We start from the raw sequence: 21,019 nt of genomic DNA, 5'->3' as shown, positions 1-21,019 counted from the left end.
TGCTGATGGCTCGGAGCCTGGGGCCCCCTTCAGATTCTGTGTCTCCTCCTCTCTCTGCCCCTCCCATGCTCATGCCCTGTCTCTCTCTGTCTCTCAATAATAAATAATAATTTAAAAAATTAGTTCTGTTGCATTGTTTTTCTTCATCAGAGACTCCACTTATATGACTGTCTTTCCTTCTTTGTCTCTTTTTACATCTTACCATCTTTCTTATTCATTTTACTACTTTCTTTACCTGATTTTCATTCTCTTGGTCCTTTGACAACCTTTATGCAACACGTTTTTGTTTGAGTATATTTTGTACCTGGCTACTAGTAATTTCAGTCTTTGTCTCTGAGATGATTGTCTTTTCTTTTTTTCCTGAGTTACTCAACTCTTCCCATTTTTTCCTGAGTCTTTTACCCTCCTCTCATCTTAGTTTTTGAGTTTCTGATTCAAAGATATTTTTCATATCCCTAAATGTTTCTTTGGGGCATATTTAAGTTTGGTGTCTTTTTCTTGAAGTTTTTTTCTGTTCTTCCCTCATGCAGAGTGGAAAGAATTTATCATTAGAACCATAGTTGCATTTTTTTAAATTTTATTTTTAATAATAACATAGACTTCTAGGTTTTCTCTTCATTTTTGTAGTTAAGTGTGTAGTTCACAGTTTTACTGGTTCTGTGGTGCCCTCTTCTGTTTGTGTAGAATGATCTCCTTTTTGAGGAATAGGCAAAGAAGGACTTGTCTTATTCTAGCTGTTTCTAGCTAGTGTTTCAAAATCCCCATTATCTTGTTTTCTGCAGGACAGATGGGCTCAGTTTTTGTTTTTTTCCTTCTCTGCAGGGATTCAAAACTTGATCTTTTGATTTTGATCTCCTAGGATTTTGCTACACTTTGTTTTGTGCTGATGGCTTATTTTTCATTCTCTTTGTTATTGTGGCTTTATAAGCATCTTAGTCCTTTCCTGTTAAGTTTACTATTGTAGGGTGGTGAAGTAGATAAATGTAGTGATTCAGTTTGCTGTCTTTTGCTGGGGGTTTTTGCATGTGAATTTTTAAAATACCAATGAATAATCTTTGATTTTGTATGCCGCCTATCTCAATTAATACATTCTAAGACCCAACAAGTTGGGGCTTGAGCTTGGTAAGATGGAATAGAGATACACATACAAAAACTCACATTTCAGCACTGCTGATTTCTGCCGATGTAGTCATAGAACTTTAATTTACTCCTCTCCAAAAGAAAAAACAAAATTCTCTCCTGCACTTTGCAAGATTGTGCTTGGTAGTATTTATATATGACTAAAAGTCATGAGTTATTTAGTTTATTTTCATTTTCTTTTAATGATTTATCATATAATTTCACACATTACTAGGAAAAACAGAAGGTACAAAGAATGTAAATATCTAGAAAAACAAAAAAATGTTTATTTAGGTATAACATAGTAAGTTTTGAAAGGTTATTTTAGAATGTCAAAGTAATCATAAGAAGTGACTTTGTGTATTGGTGGTGAGTCCCTTCAATTTCAGATGCAAAGCTTTTATATCACTATTTAAACTTAAAAACTAATACAGATTTATTTCAGAAAATAGAGAGCAGACACACACAGAAGAATATAAGACCCACCTAAAAAGTATTTTGTGGTATATAAAAGACTGTATTCTTTTAGTCTGTTTTCTCTACACACATATTCATTTATATTTATACATGTTATTTTATGATATATAAAATTATAGTATATATATAATTATATATAATAAAATTGTTATATAAATATAAAATAAAAATTATAAATTTTTATAATTCCCTACTCATTCCCATTTAGACTTCATGGGTTTTTTTTTTTTGGTGTTTAAATAATGCCATTTTATTATTATTGTTATTATTATTATTATTATTTACTTATTTTAAGAGAGAGAGCATTTGGGGGACAGGGCCAGGTAAGAGAGAAAGAGAATCCCAGGGACGTTCCATGCTTAGTGCAGAGCCCAGCATGGGGCTCAGTCTCACAACCATGAGATCATGATGTGAGCCTAAATCCAGAGTCAGACGCTTAATCAACTGAGCCACTGATGAACATTTTATTTAGTCATTGTTGCCCATTTGTATTTCAAAAGTGGAGTTGGTGGGTCAAAAGAATGCCTTCTTAATGGAAAAGAAATCAAGTCATGCTTGGTTTTTAATATGCTTTTAAAAACCCAGGTAACCTCACCAACATATAATGCAGGATGTAACAGGGAATCAACATTATTCCTGCCAACTGCTTGCCCTAATAAAGATAAATGAAAACTCTTCTACCTGCTTCCAGGATTTTGTATGTTTGTCACTGACTGTGGTTATTATATGAAACACAGGCCTCTAGAAGCCATATTATTGTTGTGTTTTTCTGAGTTTTTAGTTTGAGAAGCTGTCTGATAATATGGGGAAGGAAATGATAGCTGAGAATTTATTTTTAGAGCTAAATTTGGTCTGTAAATTAAAATGGGGGAGTGTGTCATGGTCGGCTCCTTAATTTCTGGCTGCAGCTCTGTCATCTGCCAGCTGTGTTAAGAAGAGAGTCATCTACGGTCTATTTTTAAATTTCCTCACATGTAAAATTAAAATAATGTTAAATCTTCGTCTATTAAAGATGTATTTCAGTAATTGGATAATACCTAAAAATGTTTTGTACTTAGAGGAGAAGGAATCTCTTCAAATCAAAAATGTGTCACCAGTTAGCTCAGTTCCTCTTGTCAACCATATTTCTAGATTACTAGAATTAAAAGATTTTTTAAAAATTTTTAATAGCCCATTCTAGTAAAGATGGAATAATCAAAGAATACTTAAGTCAGAGTCCTGAAATTTGACTCCCTCATGTAATTTATACCACAACTAAGAGCAAATCATTTGTTTCTTGAGTCTCATTAATGTATCTATCCCTGTCTCAAAATTTTGAGGAGCTAATAAGCATAAGCATAATAATAAGCATGTGATTGTGGATATACTTTGAGAAGTATAAAACATTATATAAATACAAGGTGGCATCACATATTGAATCACTTTATTTGACCAGGAGAGGTGAAATGTCAGCAAGGTAATAGAAAAGTATAGGCTTAAATAATGCAGAAATTGCTCTTTCAAAACCTGGCTTTCCTAATTTCTTGATACTGTTTGTGGGTGTATTTGATCCTCTCACAATTTTTTAGTTAACTCAAAAATTGTTACTAATCAACTCTAAATTGATAGTAATATTTGTATAGGGAAGTGTGTTTAATGTTCCAACTTGGGATCCCACCCTATGAAGAAAATGTATTTCTTCCTGGTATGGAAAATGGAGAAACTCTTCAAATGTAAGCTAGCATCCACTTGCCTGTCCCTTACCTCAACTGCTTGCCTTTTATTGAATGTCTCTGAGCTTTTGTCCATTTTGGACGCTGTGTTTTCTCTGCCTGGATTTTTTTTTTTCTCTCTCTCTTTTGCCTTGCTAAATCCCTATTGATCCTGAAAGTCTTAGTTTAGATTTTACTTTCTTTGGATATATTTCTCTATCCTCCTTAGACAGTCTTTCACTAATTGAGGAGACATGCTTGTCAAGCCCAAACATGATTGCATACTGAGATATCTCTCTTCTACCAGCTAAGTTGCTTCATAGCAGAGTCTGTCTCATCCACTTTTAACAATTCTGAGTAATAGGAGTAGTATCTGGTGTCTCCTAGATGCTCTGAAAAGTGTTGAAAGAATGACACCGATAAAAAAAAATTCTTAGCCAGTACTCTTTTATCTTTTAGATAAAGAAATCACAGAAGCCATCTCTGATAAGTTGAGACTTAAAGGAATTTCAGAAGCAATCCATTTGGCAATTTAGGAACCTTAAGGAAAGGTAGTGTGGCTAGGATAAAGGATGGGTAGGGAGAAGTCAGAGAGAAATAAGGCCTTATACGTCAGTGATAATTTTAACCTGAGTATGAAGGGAATTTATTGGGGAGTGATATGACCTAATTTGCCGTCTAAAAAGTAATACTGCTTTGTTGGGAACGGCATTGGTCCCTTTTGTGGTTGGGAGAAAGTAGGCATTAAGTGGTAGAGGCGCAATAAAAGTTACTGCAATCAAGATGTATTTCATAGGAACTTTTGTTTAACCTTAGTTTAGAAATATTTCCTGCTGTGATAGTAATGTAGTCTGTTGAATATGGTTTTTTCTTTCCTTTTTTTTTTTTTTTCAATTAGTTTGTACTGTTAAAGTTCAGGTGTGTAAATGCAGAAGATAATTAAAACCTGTGGCACAATTCTTTTCCTGTCATTTGCATGTGTTCCCGTATTTCTGGTATTGGTGCCAAACACCTCTGTTAATTTAGCAAACGGGATCGATTTTCTTGTAATTGAGATGTTAAATTCTAGTTTGTGAATATGTGTATATTTAACCTTTGAAGAAAATTCTACTTACTAAAGTTATAAATATCTAAGGTGATATCAGGATGAGTACAGCATTAAGGGACATCAATGGCAATGTTTTCTATAGTTCTGTGGTGAAGGAACTATTTATAAATAATTCTTAAAGCACCTTGCAGTTATTAAAGTAAATTTTAAATAGAATTATGCATTGAATTAACATTATTAAAACGACTTATGTTGCCTACTTTACATTTTCCAGGAACATCATTTACAGCGAGCTATTTCAGCACAGCAAGTATTTAGAGAAAAAAAAGAGAGCATGGTCATTCCAGTTCCTGAGGCAGAGAGCAACGTCAACTATTACAATCGCTTGTACAAAGGAGAGTTTAAACAGCCAAAACAGTTCATTCATATTCAGCGTAAGTTTGTTGATTCATTGTTTTCTGTTTGTAATTTAAGTTTTTCTACCAGTGAATATCCTTTCTTTTCTATGCCCAAAGAGATTTTAATTTTTCAGTTCATACACACTGATTAATAGAAATGTAAAACATTAAGGAATAAAATCTCTGTATGCTTAACATCTGAATTTGCAGGTGGGAGATCATTTTGAGCATTAGTTGCATTTGGAACATTTGATGTTTATGTAGATTAGGATTTGGTGTGGTACTTAAACTTTATTATACAACTAAAAGTTGGTGGATTGCTGTACTCAAATTTAAGATTTATTTTTAAAGGCCTGGTGGCTATAATGCTGATTAGGGGTGAATCTTCAGAAGTTTTTTAGAATTAGATTCTACCCCTCTACCTACGTCTAATTTTTATAAAATTCTGTTTCTGCCTCCTTGATACTATCTTATTTTTCTCCCCATTGTTACTATTTAAATGATCACCATCTCTTGCCTTAGAACTGTTTCACTAACCTCCTGTTAAATTTACTATCCCTCCCTTGCCTTTCCTTACCCTCTTCTAATATGCCTTCTCGACAAAGTCCACCAGCACCAGAGTGGTCTTCCTAAAGTGTCAGTCTGATCAAATTATTCTCTGGCTTAAAATCCTGCTGTTCTTTATTGTCTCCAGTAGTTTTCAGCTGATGGTGTAGACAGATGCTGATGTCTTGGTATCTTGTCTGATTGTGTAAGAAAAAGCCTTGGGTAGCTTGTTAAAATAGAGATTCCAGGGCTCTGCTTCAGGCCTACCTGTATGAGAATCATCGGTATGCATCCTAGTAATAAGTATTTTTAAAAGTTCCCAGGTAATTATGAAACCCCTCCAGATTTAAGACTGACTAGAAGATTGACTATTTTCCGTCTGTTCTAAGATGCACATTTTTTATTGGTCATCTTTGAAATAAGATTGCATATTAAATTGTTATTGTCCTGGATACAAGTCTAGTTTATCTAAAGAAAATTTGCTTTTGTTTCTGCCAAGCATTTAGGGAAACTACCAACATCAGACCACTTTAAAGTTTTCCGTGTTTGTTTTGTTTTTAGACCATACTGATAGCTTTAGTTCAGGCTACAGACCTGCTTAGAGTTCATTTCTCAGGGGGAGATTTTTCTCTCCTCCTTTCATGTAAGGGCAAGTTGAGAAATGAAGTTCCTTGCTGTTTCTTTCTGCATAGTTGGTTTATTTCTTTATCTTACACTGAGATTGTTACCATTTGGTAGTGTATGTTTATGCAGGAGTATTCTGTTAACCTTGTTAATAGACTCCAGCAGAAAGCTTTTTTTTTTCTTTTTAATAGTACATAAAGTCATAGTGCACCTTGTAACTGGTGGCAGTTTAGATTTCACAGTTCAGTAATAGGCAAATTCTCTACTTTGAATACAAGACCCTTTGTGATTGTTTCCCCTGTCTACTCCATTAACCTCATTTCCTGACTGCTCTTCCTCACACTCTCTTAGCCATAGGAACTAACTTGAAATTACTCATTTGCCTGGTTATTTCACATTTCACATCTCACACTCCCTTGCATGTGCTAGTCAAGTCAGCTTTCACCTCCTGCAACTCACTGAACACCTAACTTTGTTCTGAAGCTTATCCTGACTTTTGTCATCCTACTTCTGTTTTTTACTTAATCTCAGTATCTTGTACATACCTCTATTAGAGGACTTGCCATATTTTATTACAATTATTTGTAACCATTCTTTCTCTTCTTTTAGACTAGGAGCTTCTTGAGGGCAAGGACTATGTTTTATTTTCTCTTCATATCTTTAGAGTGAAGTGCATGGCTTATAGATGCACAATAAATAGCATGTTTGTTGACTGAATTGTTTTTAAATGGCTTTTAAAAGGCTGTTAGGTATCACAACCATTTCCAGAATTTTTTTTTTCTCTTAAGCATTCAAGAGAAATATGATACAGCCATTATTTATGTGACTCTGTATTCTTTGAATCCCTTTAGTTTGTTGCATTTGTCTTACCTGTGTATCAGGAAAGAGCAGGTTCATAATAGGAATTTTAAGTATTTTTCAAGCCAAAGTATCCATTTGTTATTGTTTTGTATTTTAACAACACTGTAGCTGGACATCAGGACCATATGTAAAAACCATTCTAGAAAACCAAGAATGAAGAAGTTGCATGTAACCCATCTGGGTCAGGCACATTAGATACAGTAAACATTAAAATTGTGTAGGTTTTTAAATTTCATTTTATTCTATTACCACAGAAAATAGAATAAAAATAATAGAAAATTATTTTCACTTTCATTTTTTCTTTTAGTCTGTCAGTATGTGTTCTACATACTATGCTATATATAAGATCCTATTGCACATATAAATTTTCATACTCCTTTTTCTATTTATATTTTAAGTTTCCCACGTTTGAATATTGTCTGTGATTGTCATTTTCAGTGTCTACTAATTTTCTATCAAATTGATATTTATCAGTTTGCTTACTTCTATGCCTATTACTGGCCTTAAACTTGTCTATACTAAAATTTAAACTCATGTTATCATTGAGATTTTTTTTTTTTCAGGGAAGAGATTTTTTTTTTTTTTTAAGTTTATTTATGTTTTTAGTAATCTCTACACCCAATGTGGGGCCTGAACTCACAACCTCAGGATCAAAAGTCAGATGGCTGTTCCAGTTGAGCCAGCCAGGTGCCCACCCCTCAAGGAAGGGCTTTTATTTATTAAAAAAAATTTTTTTTAATGTTTATTTTTGAGAGAGAGAGAGAGACACACACACACGGAGTGCGAGCAGGGGAGGGGCAGAGAGAGAAGGAGATGCAGAATCTGAAACAGGCTCCAGGCTCTGAGCTGTCAGCACAGAGCCTGACGCGGGCTGGAACTCACGAACTGCGAGATCATGACCTGTGAGTTGTGAGTCAACCTGTGAGTTGACGCTTAACTGACTGAGCCACCCGGGCACTCAAGGAAGGGCTTTTAAGCATTTTTTTTTGAGTTCTGAAATAAAAGGAATTACAGAAGATATTGCTCTAGTTTTTCCTTTTCTTCTTTACATGATAGAGTTGAAAGAATCTCCATTTGCCTGCCTAAGAAAAGACATTGCATAATTGCCACAGTAGGATAGCTTAGTTCAGGTTCATCACATTGTTTCCCTGAGCTTTGGCAGAAAACTTACTTTATTACTCCACAGTGCTACTAATGTGACTATTACCCATTTAGAGTTTTTCAAAGATTCTTTTGTCTATCGGATATACTTTTAACTTTGTATGATTTTTTTTTTTAAGTTTATTTATTTATTTTGAGAGAGAGCATGAGTGGAGGAGGGGCAGAGATAAAGAGTTAGTCAGTCAGTCAGTCAGTCCCAGTCAGGCTCCACGCTCTTCCCAGAGCCCAACTGGGGCTCCATCTCAAGTGAGCCCAAATGAAGAGTCAGATGCTTAACTGACTGAGCCACCCAGGTGCCCCTAACTTTTCCCTGTGTGTTCTACCACTAGGATACCAGCCTTACTTACCAAAATGAGCTGTTAGAAGTGAAGGTCTGTTTTTTCTTCAGGAGCAGAATTTCATCTCACTCACCATACAGCCCCAGAATATGGTTTTAATACAATTTTCTTTCCATTTCCCCTGACTCTTCATACTTTTCAGCTACAAAATAATGAGCTCCTTGCACCTCTCTGACTTATGCCATATATTGTTATACCTCCATGTTATACCCCTTTACTTCTCTCTTCCATTTGTTAGAATATAACTTATTCTCTACATCTCATCTCCAGGATTACATTTAACAGCCTTTCCCTGAGCCCCTCCAAGCAGAATTCTTGGCACTGTTTACCTCAAGCCCTCTTGTGTCATACACACCCTCATTGTAGCATGAGCCACCTTTGGTTGTGATTGATTGCCTTCTGCTGTCTCTCTAGGCTATACCAGTCATTGAGAGCAGGGACTTTTTTTCTTTCAATTTCACTGCCTAGTATAGTACTTAGCATGTGGTTAGGTAAGCAGTGTAATGTTCGCTGAATAAGTAAACGAGTGAATAAATGGATGATTGAAGGTAAAAGTATATACACGTTGGTATTTTTGAGACATTGATCTTGTAGGACTCAAAATTGTACACAGGATCAAACATAAGAACAAAATTATTGGGCTGCCAGGGTGTTCAGTTGGTTGAGTGTCCAACTCTTGATTTCAGCTCAGGTCATGATCTCATGGTTCATGAGTTCAAGCCCCCGTTGGGCTCTGTGCTGACAGTGTGGAGCCTGCTTGGGATTCTCTGTCTGCCTCTCTCTCTCTCTGCCCCTCCCCCACGTTCTCTCTGAAAAATAAACATTGAAAAAAATAAAATTATTTGTGTGTGTAGTGAAATTGAGGACCCGTGTGGATCCAAGTTAGAAATGAAAAGTGAGCTCTGTTATTTACAACAGTGTCATTTTAGGCCAAGAAGGAGTTGGGAATGGAATGATACCAGTCTTGATATGGATGCAAGAACTTTGTTCCTTCCTTTTCTCTTGTGGTACCAGTTCTCCATAGTGACCCATATTGGTAATCTGAGGAAGTTATCAGAGCACATTGGAGTAGTCTTTCCAGCATAACAGATGGAGGCATCTTGGAGGCATGTGGTCTTGATACCTAAGATACTGAAACTGTTCCTCACTGGTCAGTTGTGTGACACATGCATAAGATGCTACCTCCATTTTACTTACTATTACAATAGATTTACTTTGGGTACCTCAACCCAGATGTTATAATTCCTTCATTCCTTTTGGAATTTAAGAACTTCATCAAATTCAGAACCCAAACTTTTCTCCTTAAGGAAATGACTTTGTTTACATTGCAGTTAGTTATTTTGATGTTCCATTATTCCTTTTATTTAATATGGTAATATTTTATAGTTGACATTAAGTATCTCAGAATTTTAGAACATGAAGGAACTTGAGATATTGTTTCAATATTGTTTCATAAGTGTTTTGAAGTTAATTTGTCTCTAGTTTTGAACTCACCTAAATGGTCCTTGAAAATAAGACTCCTTATCTTGTTTTGAAAGGAAAGGTCTCTTCCTCTTCTCCCTGCACTGCACCTACACACACAGATCAGTAGACCATCTCAGCTGCTTCTTGGCTGAAAGAGGAGAGTTCAGGAGGAAGGATAGGTGGGAGGTAGCACCTCCTCATTCTCTGTTGAGCAGACGGAGGAACTCACCAAAAGGAGATTGAAGTCTGCTATTTGTATCTGCGGCCAGGATAGTAAAGCCCTAAGAAAGTGCCTGTCATTGTGTGTATACTCCTATATACCTTAGTACACGTGAAGGTGGCTTCTTCTCAGTCTGATAAAGGTGACCATTGTCAAGTCTACATTAGGAAAAGAAGAAAAATTCCACTTATTCAATATAAAGTAGACCTGTATGTTCCACTAGGTTTTCAGCAAGAGTGAGGTGGATGCTGGCCTAACATTCGACTTCAGTCTCATTATCCTTGCAATGCTCTTTGCTATTCTTTTAACAAAAATGATGACCTTTTACCCTGGTGGGACACACATGTTTTGATTGGAAAATCCAAATGAAGAGCAGTACTTTGTTTATACAGTAAAACTTCTTGGTGAAAAGGATGATTCTAGGAACATCACTTTTTGTAAAACTGTTGCCAGGTATGTATAAAGCAGTTAAATTGAGCACACATCTCATGAAATGAATCACGCATTCAGATAAATAAATATTAGAAAAAAGTGCCACAAGTATAGAAGTGGATTGTGGAGAACACATTCCAGGTGAAGCTAGATCCCAGGTTCAGGTGATTGGAGGCATGGTAACAGGGACAATGAGCCAGGCCAGGCCTCGAGGACAACCCACATTCAGATCAACTGGCTGTAAGGATCTTTCTCCTCAGGATTGTGCTGAGTCTCCTTAGGTAAAGCTGTGGGCATGAAGGCTGAAATGTAGAGCAGTACCTGGAGAGCTACTAATCTAGGAAGGAGGAAGAAACCCAAAACTCAAAGTATTAAAGTAACGCCAGGTGTTTTGGGAAAAAGCAAAATAATCATTGGTGGTCTGGGTAGAGAGATAAAAATGAGTACAAAGAGAGTGCCCCTTGAGTCTTTATGCATTTATTTATGCCCACTATTAAAAAATTTGAAACATTGAGGTGACTTTGAGTAAAATACAGCATCACAGATTAGAGACCTTGGTTAAAGATTCAGGAGAAAACAAAGAGGTAAATTTGATACATAGTAGTGCATATTTTAGGCATGATGTAATTAATAGACGAAGCAAAAAAGTGAGATTGGTTTTAAGGTGCATACTTCAGTGCATGTTTCCTGGCACTGAAGCATTTAGAACCTCCTGTGGGGCCACACAAAGAAGATACTGTGATATAACCCAGCACACCAGATTTTGTTAATAGGTGTTACCAGAAATAAGCTTTCAGCATATTCACCTAGCAGGTAGCATCTCCACAGAAGATTCTTCAGTGACACCACACTGCCCTGAGTGTTGGCGCTTTGTAGGATTTTGTCTCTGTCCCTATCTACCACCAAAAACTAAATTTCCTTCCATTTTACCCCACTGGTATAATTTAATGGGCTCCCTACCCATAAAAGTACTTTTTTATATGCTTATTTTCTGAAAATTTTAATAGAAAACTAAACTTTTCTTTCCACAGTTATGGGTAAAATGCTTAGTAACATAGCTGACCTGTACCGATTGCCGTGCCCGGTCCTGTTAGTGTTTTACATATATTACGTCACTTATGCCTCAAAGGTACTTTATGAGGTACTTTCTTTTTAAAGAAAGATTACAAAAAGAGCCCAAAGTAATGGAGCTAGCAAGTGGAAGAGTCAGAATTGGAACCAGGCCCTGTGGCTCTAGGGTGCGCCTGTTTAACTCTGGTATACTGGTTTTCAGTCATGGCTCATGGTTCTAAGATGCAGATACTGATACATGTTAAAACAAATCCATTTCCATTCAAATGTGGTTGATGATAGAATCAACAATGGGAGTAAAGGATTTGTTTTTTCCATTAGTTTTGTGTGTATGTGATGGATAAATTGCAGGATAGAGGATAGGTTGTCAGCTGATAGAAAAGGAAATCCTGGGCTTGGGGTACCTGGGTGGCTTAGTTTATTAAGTGTCTGACTTCAGCTCAGGTTATGGTCTCCCAGCTTGTGAGTTTGAGCCCTGGGTAGGGCTTTGGATTCTGTGTCTCCCTCTCTCTCTGCCCCTCCCCTACTCATGCTCTTTTTCTCAAAAATAAAGAAAGATGAAAAAGAATTAAATAAATAAAGTGTTAATAATGCAGAAAAGAATAGTAATCCCAGGATGCCTGATTGGCTCAGTCAGTAGAGCCTGTGAATCTTGATCTCAAGAGTCTTGAGTTTGAGACCCATGTTGGGCATAGAGATTACTTGAAAAAAAAAAAAATCATAATAATCCCATCTTGCAAAGGTAAGCAACAGAGATAAAAGTTGTCTTCCCTTTTTTCCAAATTTGTGTAATGTGTATGTATGTATATATGTATAGGTCTGTGGTTTTTGCTTTTTTTTTACTTACTGTCAGTAAGCATTTTTCCAAGTCATTAACTAGCTTTAATAATTTTCAAAGCTATATAATATTACAAGGAATTTGTTTTACATCCTTCAGTAGTCAGTAGGAATCTAAGAAAGCAAGCCAATACTGAAGGTTTTTATTTGTTTACACTTTAATTAACAAGGAGTTCTAGACCCAGGATTATTTGTGGTTTTGTTATTAGTAAAATACAACTTTGTGTATTAGTAAATATTGGCAAGTTAGTAATTTCATTAGTAAAATATAATTTGCATTTTAAGGAGAAACAGGATTTTAGGCTTTGAAAAAATTATTATTTTTTTTTTTTAAAAGCTAGTGCACAGTGAACTCTTTTTAGATAAAGCCTAATTTACTTCAGATGATGCTTTACGTTCAGTTGTCATGTCTCTTCAGGCTATTCTTTAGTGTTTTTGTGCTTCATACAGCGACATTTTTTAGTACGGGCCAGGTATTTGGTAGAATGTTCCTCAGTTTGGGTCAGCCTGTTTCCTCATGACTTGTTTCAGGTTAAAATGGGGTGGTGGTGGTGGTGGTGGTGGTGGTGGTGGTGGTGGTGGTGGTGGTGGTGGTGGTGGTGGTGGTGGTTTTATTGTGGTAAAAAATATAACATGTTCTCTCTTAATTTGTAAGTCTGTATCACAGTATCGTTAACTATATGCACATTGTTGTTCAACAGATCTTTAGAAGTTTTTCATTTTGCCTTACTGAAATTCTGTACCCATTGAACAACTCCCCTGTTACACCCTCCCCTCAACCCCCAACAACCACCATTCTACCTTTTGTTTCTATGAATTTGACTACTTTAGTTACCTCATGTAAGTGGAATCGTGTATTTGTCTTTTTGTGACTGGCTTATTTCAGTTAGCATAATGTCCTCAAGGTTCATCCACATTGTATCATATGACAAGATTTCATTCTTTTTTAAAGCTGAATAATACCTCATTGTATGTGTATATCACATTTTGTTTGTCCATTCATCTGTTGATTCTACCTCCTGGCTGTTGTAAATAATATTGCAGTGAACATGGGTCTTCGCATATATATCCCTTTGAGATCCAATTTCAGTTCTTTTGGATATATACCTGGAAGAGTAATTGCTGGATCACATAGTGGTTGTATTTTTGAGGAACCTCCCTAGTGTTACACACAGTAGCTACAGTATTTTACCATCCTACCAACAATGTGCAACGTTCCAATGTCTGCACATTCACACCGAGTGTGATTTTTGTTTGTTTTTTGTTTGTTTTTTAGAGTGGCCATCCTAATGATGGTATCTCATTGTGATTTTGATTTGTAATTCCCTAGTGGCTAGTGATGTTGAGCTGCTTTTCATATGCTTGTTGGCTATGTGTATATCTTTGGAGAAATGTCTCTTCAGTTCCTTTTTTTAAATTGGGATGGTTTGTTGTTGTTTAGGAGTTCTTGTATTCTGGATATTAACCTCTTATCAGATATATGGTTTGAAAGTATTTTCTCCCATTCCATAGGTTGCCTTTTCACTCTCCTGATTGTTAACTGTGCTTTGCAGAAGTTTTTAAGTTTGATGCAATCCCATTTGTTGTTGTTGCTTGTGCTTTTGGTATCATCTGGAAGAAATCATAACTAAACCTAGTATTATGAAGCTTTTCCTGTGTATTTTCTTCTAAGAGTTTTATAGTTACAGGTCTTGTGTTAAAGTCTTTAATTCATTTTGAGTTAATATTTGTACATAATGTAAGAAGAAGGTTTGTCTTAATATTTTTTGCATGTGGATTTCAGTTTTCCCAGCACCATATAAGACTATCCTTTCTCCATTGTGTAGTCTTGACACCCTTTTTGATCATCTTGTGAGGGTTTATTTTATGATTCTCTGATCCCGTTGGTCTGCAAGTCTCTTTTAATGCCTATACACTAATTTGATTATTGTAGTTTTGTAATATGTTTTGAAATCTGAAATGTATGGGTTGTTGTTTTTTTTTTTTAAGTTTATTTATTTATTTTGGGAGAGACAGAAACAGCCCTAGCAGGGGAGGGGCAGAGAGAGAGAGAGAGAGAGAGAGAGAGAGAGAGAATCCCAATCAGGCTCTGCACCATCAGTGCCTGATGAGGGGCTTGAACTCACAAACTGTGAGACCATGACCTGAGCTAAAACCAAGAGTCGGAAGCTTATTTAGCTTGGTGAAATCTTATTTAGCAAAGAGTCTCTCTAGTAAAGGAAATTAGTTCTTCATTGCCCTCCAGTTTATGTTTTACACGTTTGGAATTTTTCAAATCTTTTAGGATTTCTATTTCAAAACTTTATGATATCTGTACTAAGTTTATTTCCTGGTCCACTCAATGCTTTGCTAAAATTAAATCTATAAGAATATTGGTATTTAATTTCTCATGTTTCCAACAGTTTAGTGCGCCATGGAGATACATTCTTTTTCTTTGACTTATTTATTATTTATACTATTAGCTATTAATAGCATGTATATTTTTGCACATATAATTGTAGAATTAATTTGTACTGGTTAAGCTAAGATACTGTCTGCATCCAGATGTCTAAGTGAGGCTTTTGCCCTCATTTTGTATTTGTTGAATGATTCATTGAGAGTGAATGAGAAAGAGATGAGGTCTGAACAGAAAGTAGGGGAGAATCTCAGGTAGAACGCAGAGATCACTGACTCAGAATATTTTTTTAAAACACAAAATTGTTTTCACAAAGTAATACGGTTTTATTTTTAATAGGTAGTGCATTTAGATGATTTCAAAATAGAAAGTATATGAAAAACAGCCTCCAGTCACCCTCCCCTTATAAGAAACTACTTTTTTAAGGCTATGTTTTCTTTTAGGGTTTTGTTATGCAAATTTAAGCACTTAAGAATATATATTTTTATACCCCTTTTACACAAAAGTTAACATACTATATGTACATTTTGGCACTTGATTTTTTTTTTTCTTTTTCGTAAGAGTATAGTCTGGAAACTAGCCCATATCAACATGTAGAATGTGTCCTCATTTCTGTTTTACTGCTGCATAATAGTTCTTTGTGTTTGGTTGTGCAAGATTATTATCCCATTTCCTATAGAAGGGAACTTGGATTGTTTCCAGTCTTTTGTTACTGCAGATAGTGCTTCTGTGAAGAACTGTGAACATACAGAATTTCATAAAGGTGTAATTATATGTATTCCAGAAATTGCCAAGTTGCTTTCTATAGGAGTTCTACAGTTTTACACTTCCACTAGCAATGCATTATAGTGCTATTTCACTGGTCAAAAGACTGCCTTAGAATTTTTTAATTTTTTCCAAGTCTGATAGGTGAGAGATGATATACCTCAGTGCATTATTCTTTTAAATAAACCTTTTTGTTTGGAAAAATTTCAGATTTATAGAAAAGTTGCAAAGGTAGTATTCTTTTATACCTCTCACCCAGTTTCAGTTTCCTCTAATATTACTATCATGCATTACTGTGGCACCTGGTGTCAAACCTAAGAAACCGATATTGGAACATCATTGTTGATCAAAATCCAGACTTTAGTTTCTCTTAGTATAGTTTTAATTTGGATTTCTTACTATGAATGAAGTTGAGTGTTTTTTTCTTTTAAAGGAGCCATTAACATTTTTATCTTCTGAATTGTCACTGTCCTTTACCCAAGTTGCCTACTGAGTTGTTAGAAAACAAGAGAGGAATGGTCTGAAGGAGAAGAGAGAAGACTAGGAGACTTTCTTTTTAAACCATCATTACATCATTTAGGTCCTATCTAATATCATTAGGCTGTAGTCCCTCTCTGATGATGGAAATCTCTCCATGAAACTCTCAAAGAATCCACTTTCCCATTCTCATAGTTTGTGGTTCCCATAGTTGTTATCTTTGCTACTAATTTTGACTAGTAATACTTGTTATTTATTTAAATATGAGTTTTTCAGAGTGGGAGAGGGATATAGTTGGCTAGTCAGCGGAAGGACTAAAAATAATCCTGATTATAGTATAAACCTGGTTTGGTTTTTTTGTTTGTTTGTTTGTTTGTTTGTTTGTTTGTTTTGGAGGGGGCAGTAGAGAGACTTGGATCTTATAGAAATGGTCTTGGTCTCTTCTGCACTTTGCTTTATTTGTACATTGGGTAAGGAATGTAAGTAAGGTCTGTAGCTGAGTCTTACAATTGTAGTAAATCTTGGAGACTTAAAGTCAAGAGTTCTGGCTATATCTGCATTCATGATCTCTTGGTACTCTATTGAGAACTGCTGAGCTTGGAGGCTATTAGAACCTTGGAGAGCTCCAAGCAGAGGCGATGTTGCTTCCGAACTTTGAGATACACTAAGCTCTCATCAGCTGTCTTTGAAAGTTACTTGCAGTCTGAGACCTTAAAAATTTACAAATTTTAAAAATTCAGCGTATTTAAAATTAGGCATAAGTAAAGTTTATGATCTTTAAGAGCAAAGACTTGGGTTTAGATCAGAGGTTCTCATAAAGTTGCTCATCATCACTTGGGAACTTGTTAAAAATGGAAATTAGCAAGCCCTCCTCTAGATCTGCTGAGTCAGAAACTGGTGGTCAAGTTCAACAATCTGTTTTAACAAGCCATCCAGATAATTCTGGTGAATGTTAAAGTTTGAGAAACACTGGTTTAAAGGCTTGGATGATACTCATGTAAAGGAGAAACTTGTGAGCGTTTGTCAGATCCCTGGACTTCCTTAGGGTTAAGAAGTATGTATGGAATCCCAGGAAGGTGTTTTATTTGAACTGCTTCCTAGTTCATAGGTCTACCTAGTCAGAGCCCACTTTAATGTATACTAGGTTCTATTTAACTGAGAGGTTTAGGTAGGTATACGATAGCATTGCTGATGTAAGACTTGTAAAACTGTTCAATTCTGCTTTTTTAAAAAAATAATACACGTTATATATGTGCATGCAGCTTCATGGCTGTATAGTTCTGAATCCTTATTCTGCTATATAAAGGTTGATTTGGATCATAGAGCCCTCTATCCAGACTCATTATTGATCATTTCTATTTCTTGTAGTTAACCATATTCCCTGTCTATATTTCTGCTCTTCTCTCTGGGATGTCCTTGTATCTACCTTTTTTTATGCCTTATGGCACTGATATCTATTCCAGTTTAGAAGGGAGCCTGTCATACATGTTGTACTTGAGGTACAGACAGTATTGGTTGTTACCGGGTTCATTGGATCAATAAACATAATTTTGGAAAGTTGTATGGAAAGGAAATGCAGAGTTGGAAGAAGAGATACACCAATGAGTTTATAAGTAAATGGCACTCTTAGAAAGTGGTGTTGTTAGGGGCGCCTGGGTGGCACAGTCGGTTAAGCGTCCGACTTCAGCCAGGTCACGATCTCGCGGTCTGTGAGTTCGAGCCCCGCGTCAGGCTCTGGGCTGATGGCTCGGAGCCTGGAGCCTGTTTCCGATTCTGTGTCTCCCTCTCTCTCTGCCCCTCCCCCGTTCATGCTCTGTCTCTCTCTGTCCCAAAAATAAATAAAAAAAAAAAAAAAAAAAAAACGTTGAAAAAAAAAAGAAAGTGGTGTTGTTAATACTTTCAAAGAAGGGCCTTGGCAAACAAGGTGCACTTGTACCTAGGTCTTGTTTTGTTGCCTGAACTAAAGGGATCAGATATTGGCAAATAGTTTCCAGAAGTTAACACTTAGGAAGTTTAAAGATGCATGAAAGTAGGGGCTTAGTTTATACAAATGAGGGTTGCTTCCTTTTACAATAAAAAAGTACCATTGATAATTCATAGGTAAATGTTGGAAGTGTTCTTGACCTGAAATAACTTTTAAGTAAAAAACTCTATTAGAGTTTTTTCTCTTTTTAATTTTTAATGTTTGTTTTTTAACAAATCCTTGAGTACCTAATACATTTGGTTCACAACAGCTGGTTTGATATGCATGATATTTGCTTATTAAATGTAATTTATAAGCTTAAACATTTAAGTCCAAAGTGGAACAAAAACAATCTTTTGATTTATCTATATTTTTGCTCCCTTTGAAATTCAAAGAATTTTTCATTACTGCTGTTATGATTAGAAGGGTTTAATTTCATGTCTGTGGTGTAATGGGGTAAGTTCTGAGCCCTATGAATCAAAACCCTAAAACCTGTGCTCAACTCACCAAGGTTCTTAACCTCTCACAGTTTTCTGATCTGTAAGATAAGGTATTTCCAGCTCTAAATTATGTTACTTTTTAAATTGTCTTAACATGTAAATTAGCTGATACATCTGATCTTTACCTTACTTTTTTTGTTTTGCATTGTTTTCTAATATGACTCCAGCACTGGTTTGTTAGAAAGAGAAAAAGGTGGTAGGGAAGAGGAAAGAGGAAGATTTGAAAGAGGGAAAAAATTAAGAATAGATTTCAGGAATAAGAAAAAACTTCCTAAAAATGAAAACTATCTAGATTTTACTTTATGATGCTGAGATTTTTACTTTATTAAAATATTGCTTGAGTAACCTTATTTAGTTATATAATTTTCTCCCACACCTGGTGTTTTTCCACCAACATGAGGAAAAGGAATCATGTGATTAATTGAACTGGGTTCTGGTCTGTGACTACCCTTAGGAACTGTGAATTTTTAAGACTTTTACCTCTGTTTACTAGAAAAGAGTAACTGCTATATAATTTGAGTAAAGCTAATTAGAGTCTAGATATCCCAGCATATCTCTGTTTGTTCTAGTTTTTTTCTTCTTGACAAATTGCACATAGGTTTAAAAAAAAAAAAATTCTCAGGAAGCATTTAATCTGGGCATCCATAGTCCTCCTTTCTATTGTTAGTACCTAGCAAATTATAGACCCTCAACAGTACATGTTCAGTTCTGAGAAAAATCAGCTTGTAAGGAAAGGACTCTGAAAGAGTAGTAATAAATACTGTCTCCATATTCACTACCTTTAGTGTTTACAGTCTCTTTATTTTATATTTAATATTACAGTCTCTTTATTTTCTTTGATTCCTGTCCAGAACACAAGGAACTTTAGGTTAAAAATGTTTCCTAATAAAAATGGAGTAATTTTGATGCTAAAAAATTTTAAATCAGGAATTGCTATTCTCATTTATATCACTTATCCATTTGTAAAACTGTTTTAAATCTGAATTTTGCTTACAGTGTGCTGCTATATCAAATTAGAATATGTGTGTGCATGAGTGAATTTTTAGGTGAAAACTTTTTTTTTTTAATTTCAAAGTAAATGTGACTATTAGAAGTGTGAGGGAAGAAAGTATATAAGACAGATATTGACTTAAGGTTGGAAACAACTGTCAAGCAATACATCTGTCTGCCCCTTCACTGGAAATATTCAAGCTGGATTTGACAGCCTACCCCCAACCCCACTCCCACCTTGTTTTATAACTGTAATTATTTTAAACAGTTTTCAACCACATTAACTATTGGGTTTTTGTTAGATTATTTTTTCCTTAATAGACTACTTTAGTACAACTAAGATGAGAGGGAGGAGGTCTCCCTCTTCTGGGCTTTGATCTTCCATAGATCAAACTCCCAACTTCTTGCTCTCCAGAACATAGCTATCAGCTTAGCCAGTTGGCCACGTTGGCCAGACCCTCAAACATGATGGCCTCAAGAGGCTTTTTCTGCCCTGGAGGAGGAACTTCTTCAGAAATTTTTGTTCTTAAAATTTGTTTAATGTTTATTTTTGAAAGGGGTGGGGGTGCGGGGGAGAGAATCCCAAGCAGGCTCCGTGCTGTCAGCATAGAGCCCAGTGAGGGGCTCAGACTCAGCAGTCACAAGATCATGACCTGAGCCGAAATCAAGAATCAGACACTAAACCAACTGAACCACCCAGGCATCCCAGAAGTTTTTATTCTTAATTATATTTTTTGTTGTTGTTTTTGTTTGTTTGTTTGTTTATACTGTTTAAAATGTCTTCAGGAGTCAGCATTGCCCCTAATGGTTCAGGGACAGTGCAAGTGAGGATTGTATCATTGCTAGGTATTGTATGCTGTTGATGAGCACAGTGCAGTTTCTCTTGGGTCTTGGTGCAGAGCAGTTTATTACTAAATGCATTGTAGACCACACAGATGACCCTAGTTTGCCCATTGTTTGGACGAATGCTCATTACTGTACTCTGGGTGGAAAGAAGAAATGCAGAGGCAGTGCTATTATACACTCCTGTCCATCCCTCTGCAAGTTTTTGAAGGTGAGGATATGTACATAGGTGACCAATATATAGAGCTTCTTTGGCGAATCTTTGTATTAATGGTGTTTTCTGAACAAACATACCCATATGTGGTAGGGTACATTCCTGTTTCTTCAAACCAGACAGCTTTGTTGAACGTGTTAGCAGTGCACACGTCTAGTATTTCCATCTCCTTCACAGTGAGTTTTTTAGATCACTTAATATGTGGGGTTCGTGTTCTATGGTCATGTTTGTGAATATTGATAGTGTATCCTCTGGTCAGCTCTCTCTTTTTTTTTTTTTTTTAATTTTTTTAATGTTTATTTATTTTTGAGACAGAGACAGAGCATGAACAGGGGAGGGGTAGAGAGAGAGAGGGAGACACAGAGTCCGAAGCAGGCTCCAGGCTCTGAGCTGTCAGCACAGAACCCGACGTGGGGCTTGAACTCCGTAGCCATGAGATCATGGCCTGAGCCGAAGTCGAACACTCCACCAACTGAGCCACCCCAGGCACCCTGTGGTCAACTGTCTTTTTGATAGCAGAACGGCTTTCTTTTTTTTTCTCTTTGCTGGAGCCACGCCGCATGGGACCTGGTAGAGGAGGAAGAA

The 21,019-nt window shown here is 36.0% G+C and overlaps 1 protein-coding gene across 3 annotated transcripts in view; it reads left to right on the top strand.

Moving 5' to 3' along the window:
• Nucleotides 1–21,019, top strand: part of EPC2 (enhancer of polycomb homolog 2) — a 121,305-nt gene that overhangs the window by 43,942 nt on the left and 56,344 nt on the right. For all 3 annotated transcript variants that reach the window (XM_058715344.1, XM_058715345.1, XM_058715343.1), the window contains exon 2: nt 4,610–4,769. In XM_058715344.1, the coding sequence (XP_058571327.1) occupies nt 4,610–4,769 (160 nt within the window). The remainder of the gene's footprint in view (nt 1–4,609; nt 4,770–21,019) is intronic.

This window comes from Neofelis nebulosa, chromosome 2 (genome assembly GCF_028018385.1).
Source record: "Neofelis nebulosa isolate mNeoNeb1 chromosome 2, mNeoNeb1.pri, whole genome shotgun sequence".
Classification (NCBI taxonomy): domain Eukaryota; kingdom Metazoa; phylum Chordata; class Mammalia; order Carnivora; family Felidae; genus Neofelis; species Neofelis nebulosa.
This window is presented reverse-complemented; position numbering and strand designations above follow the sequence as displayed.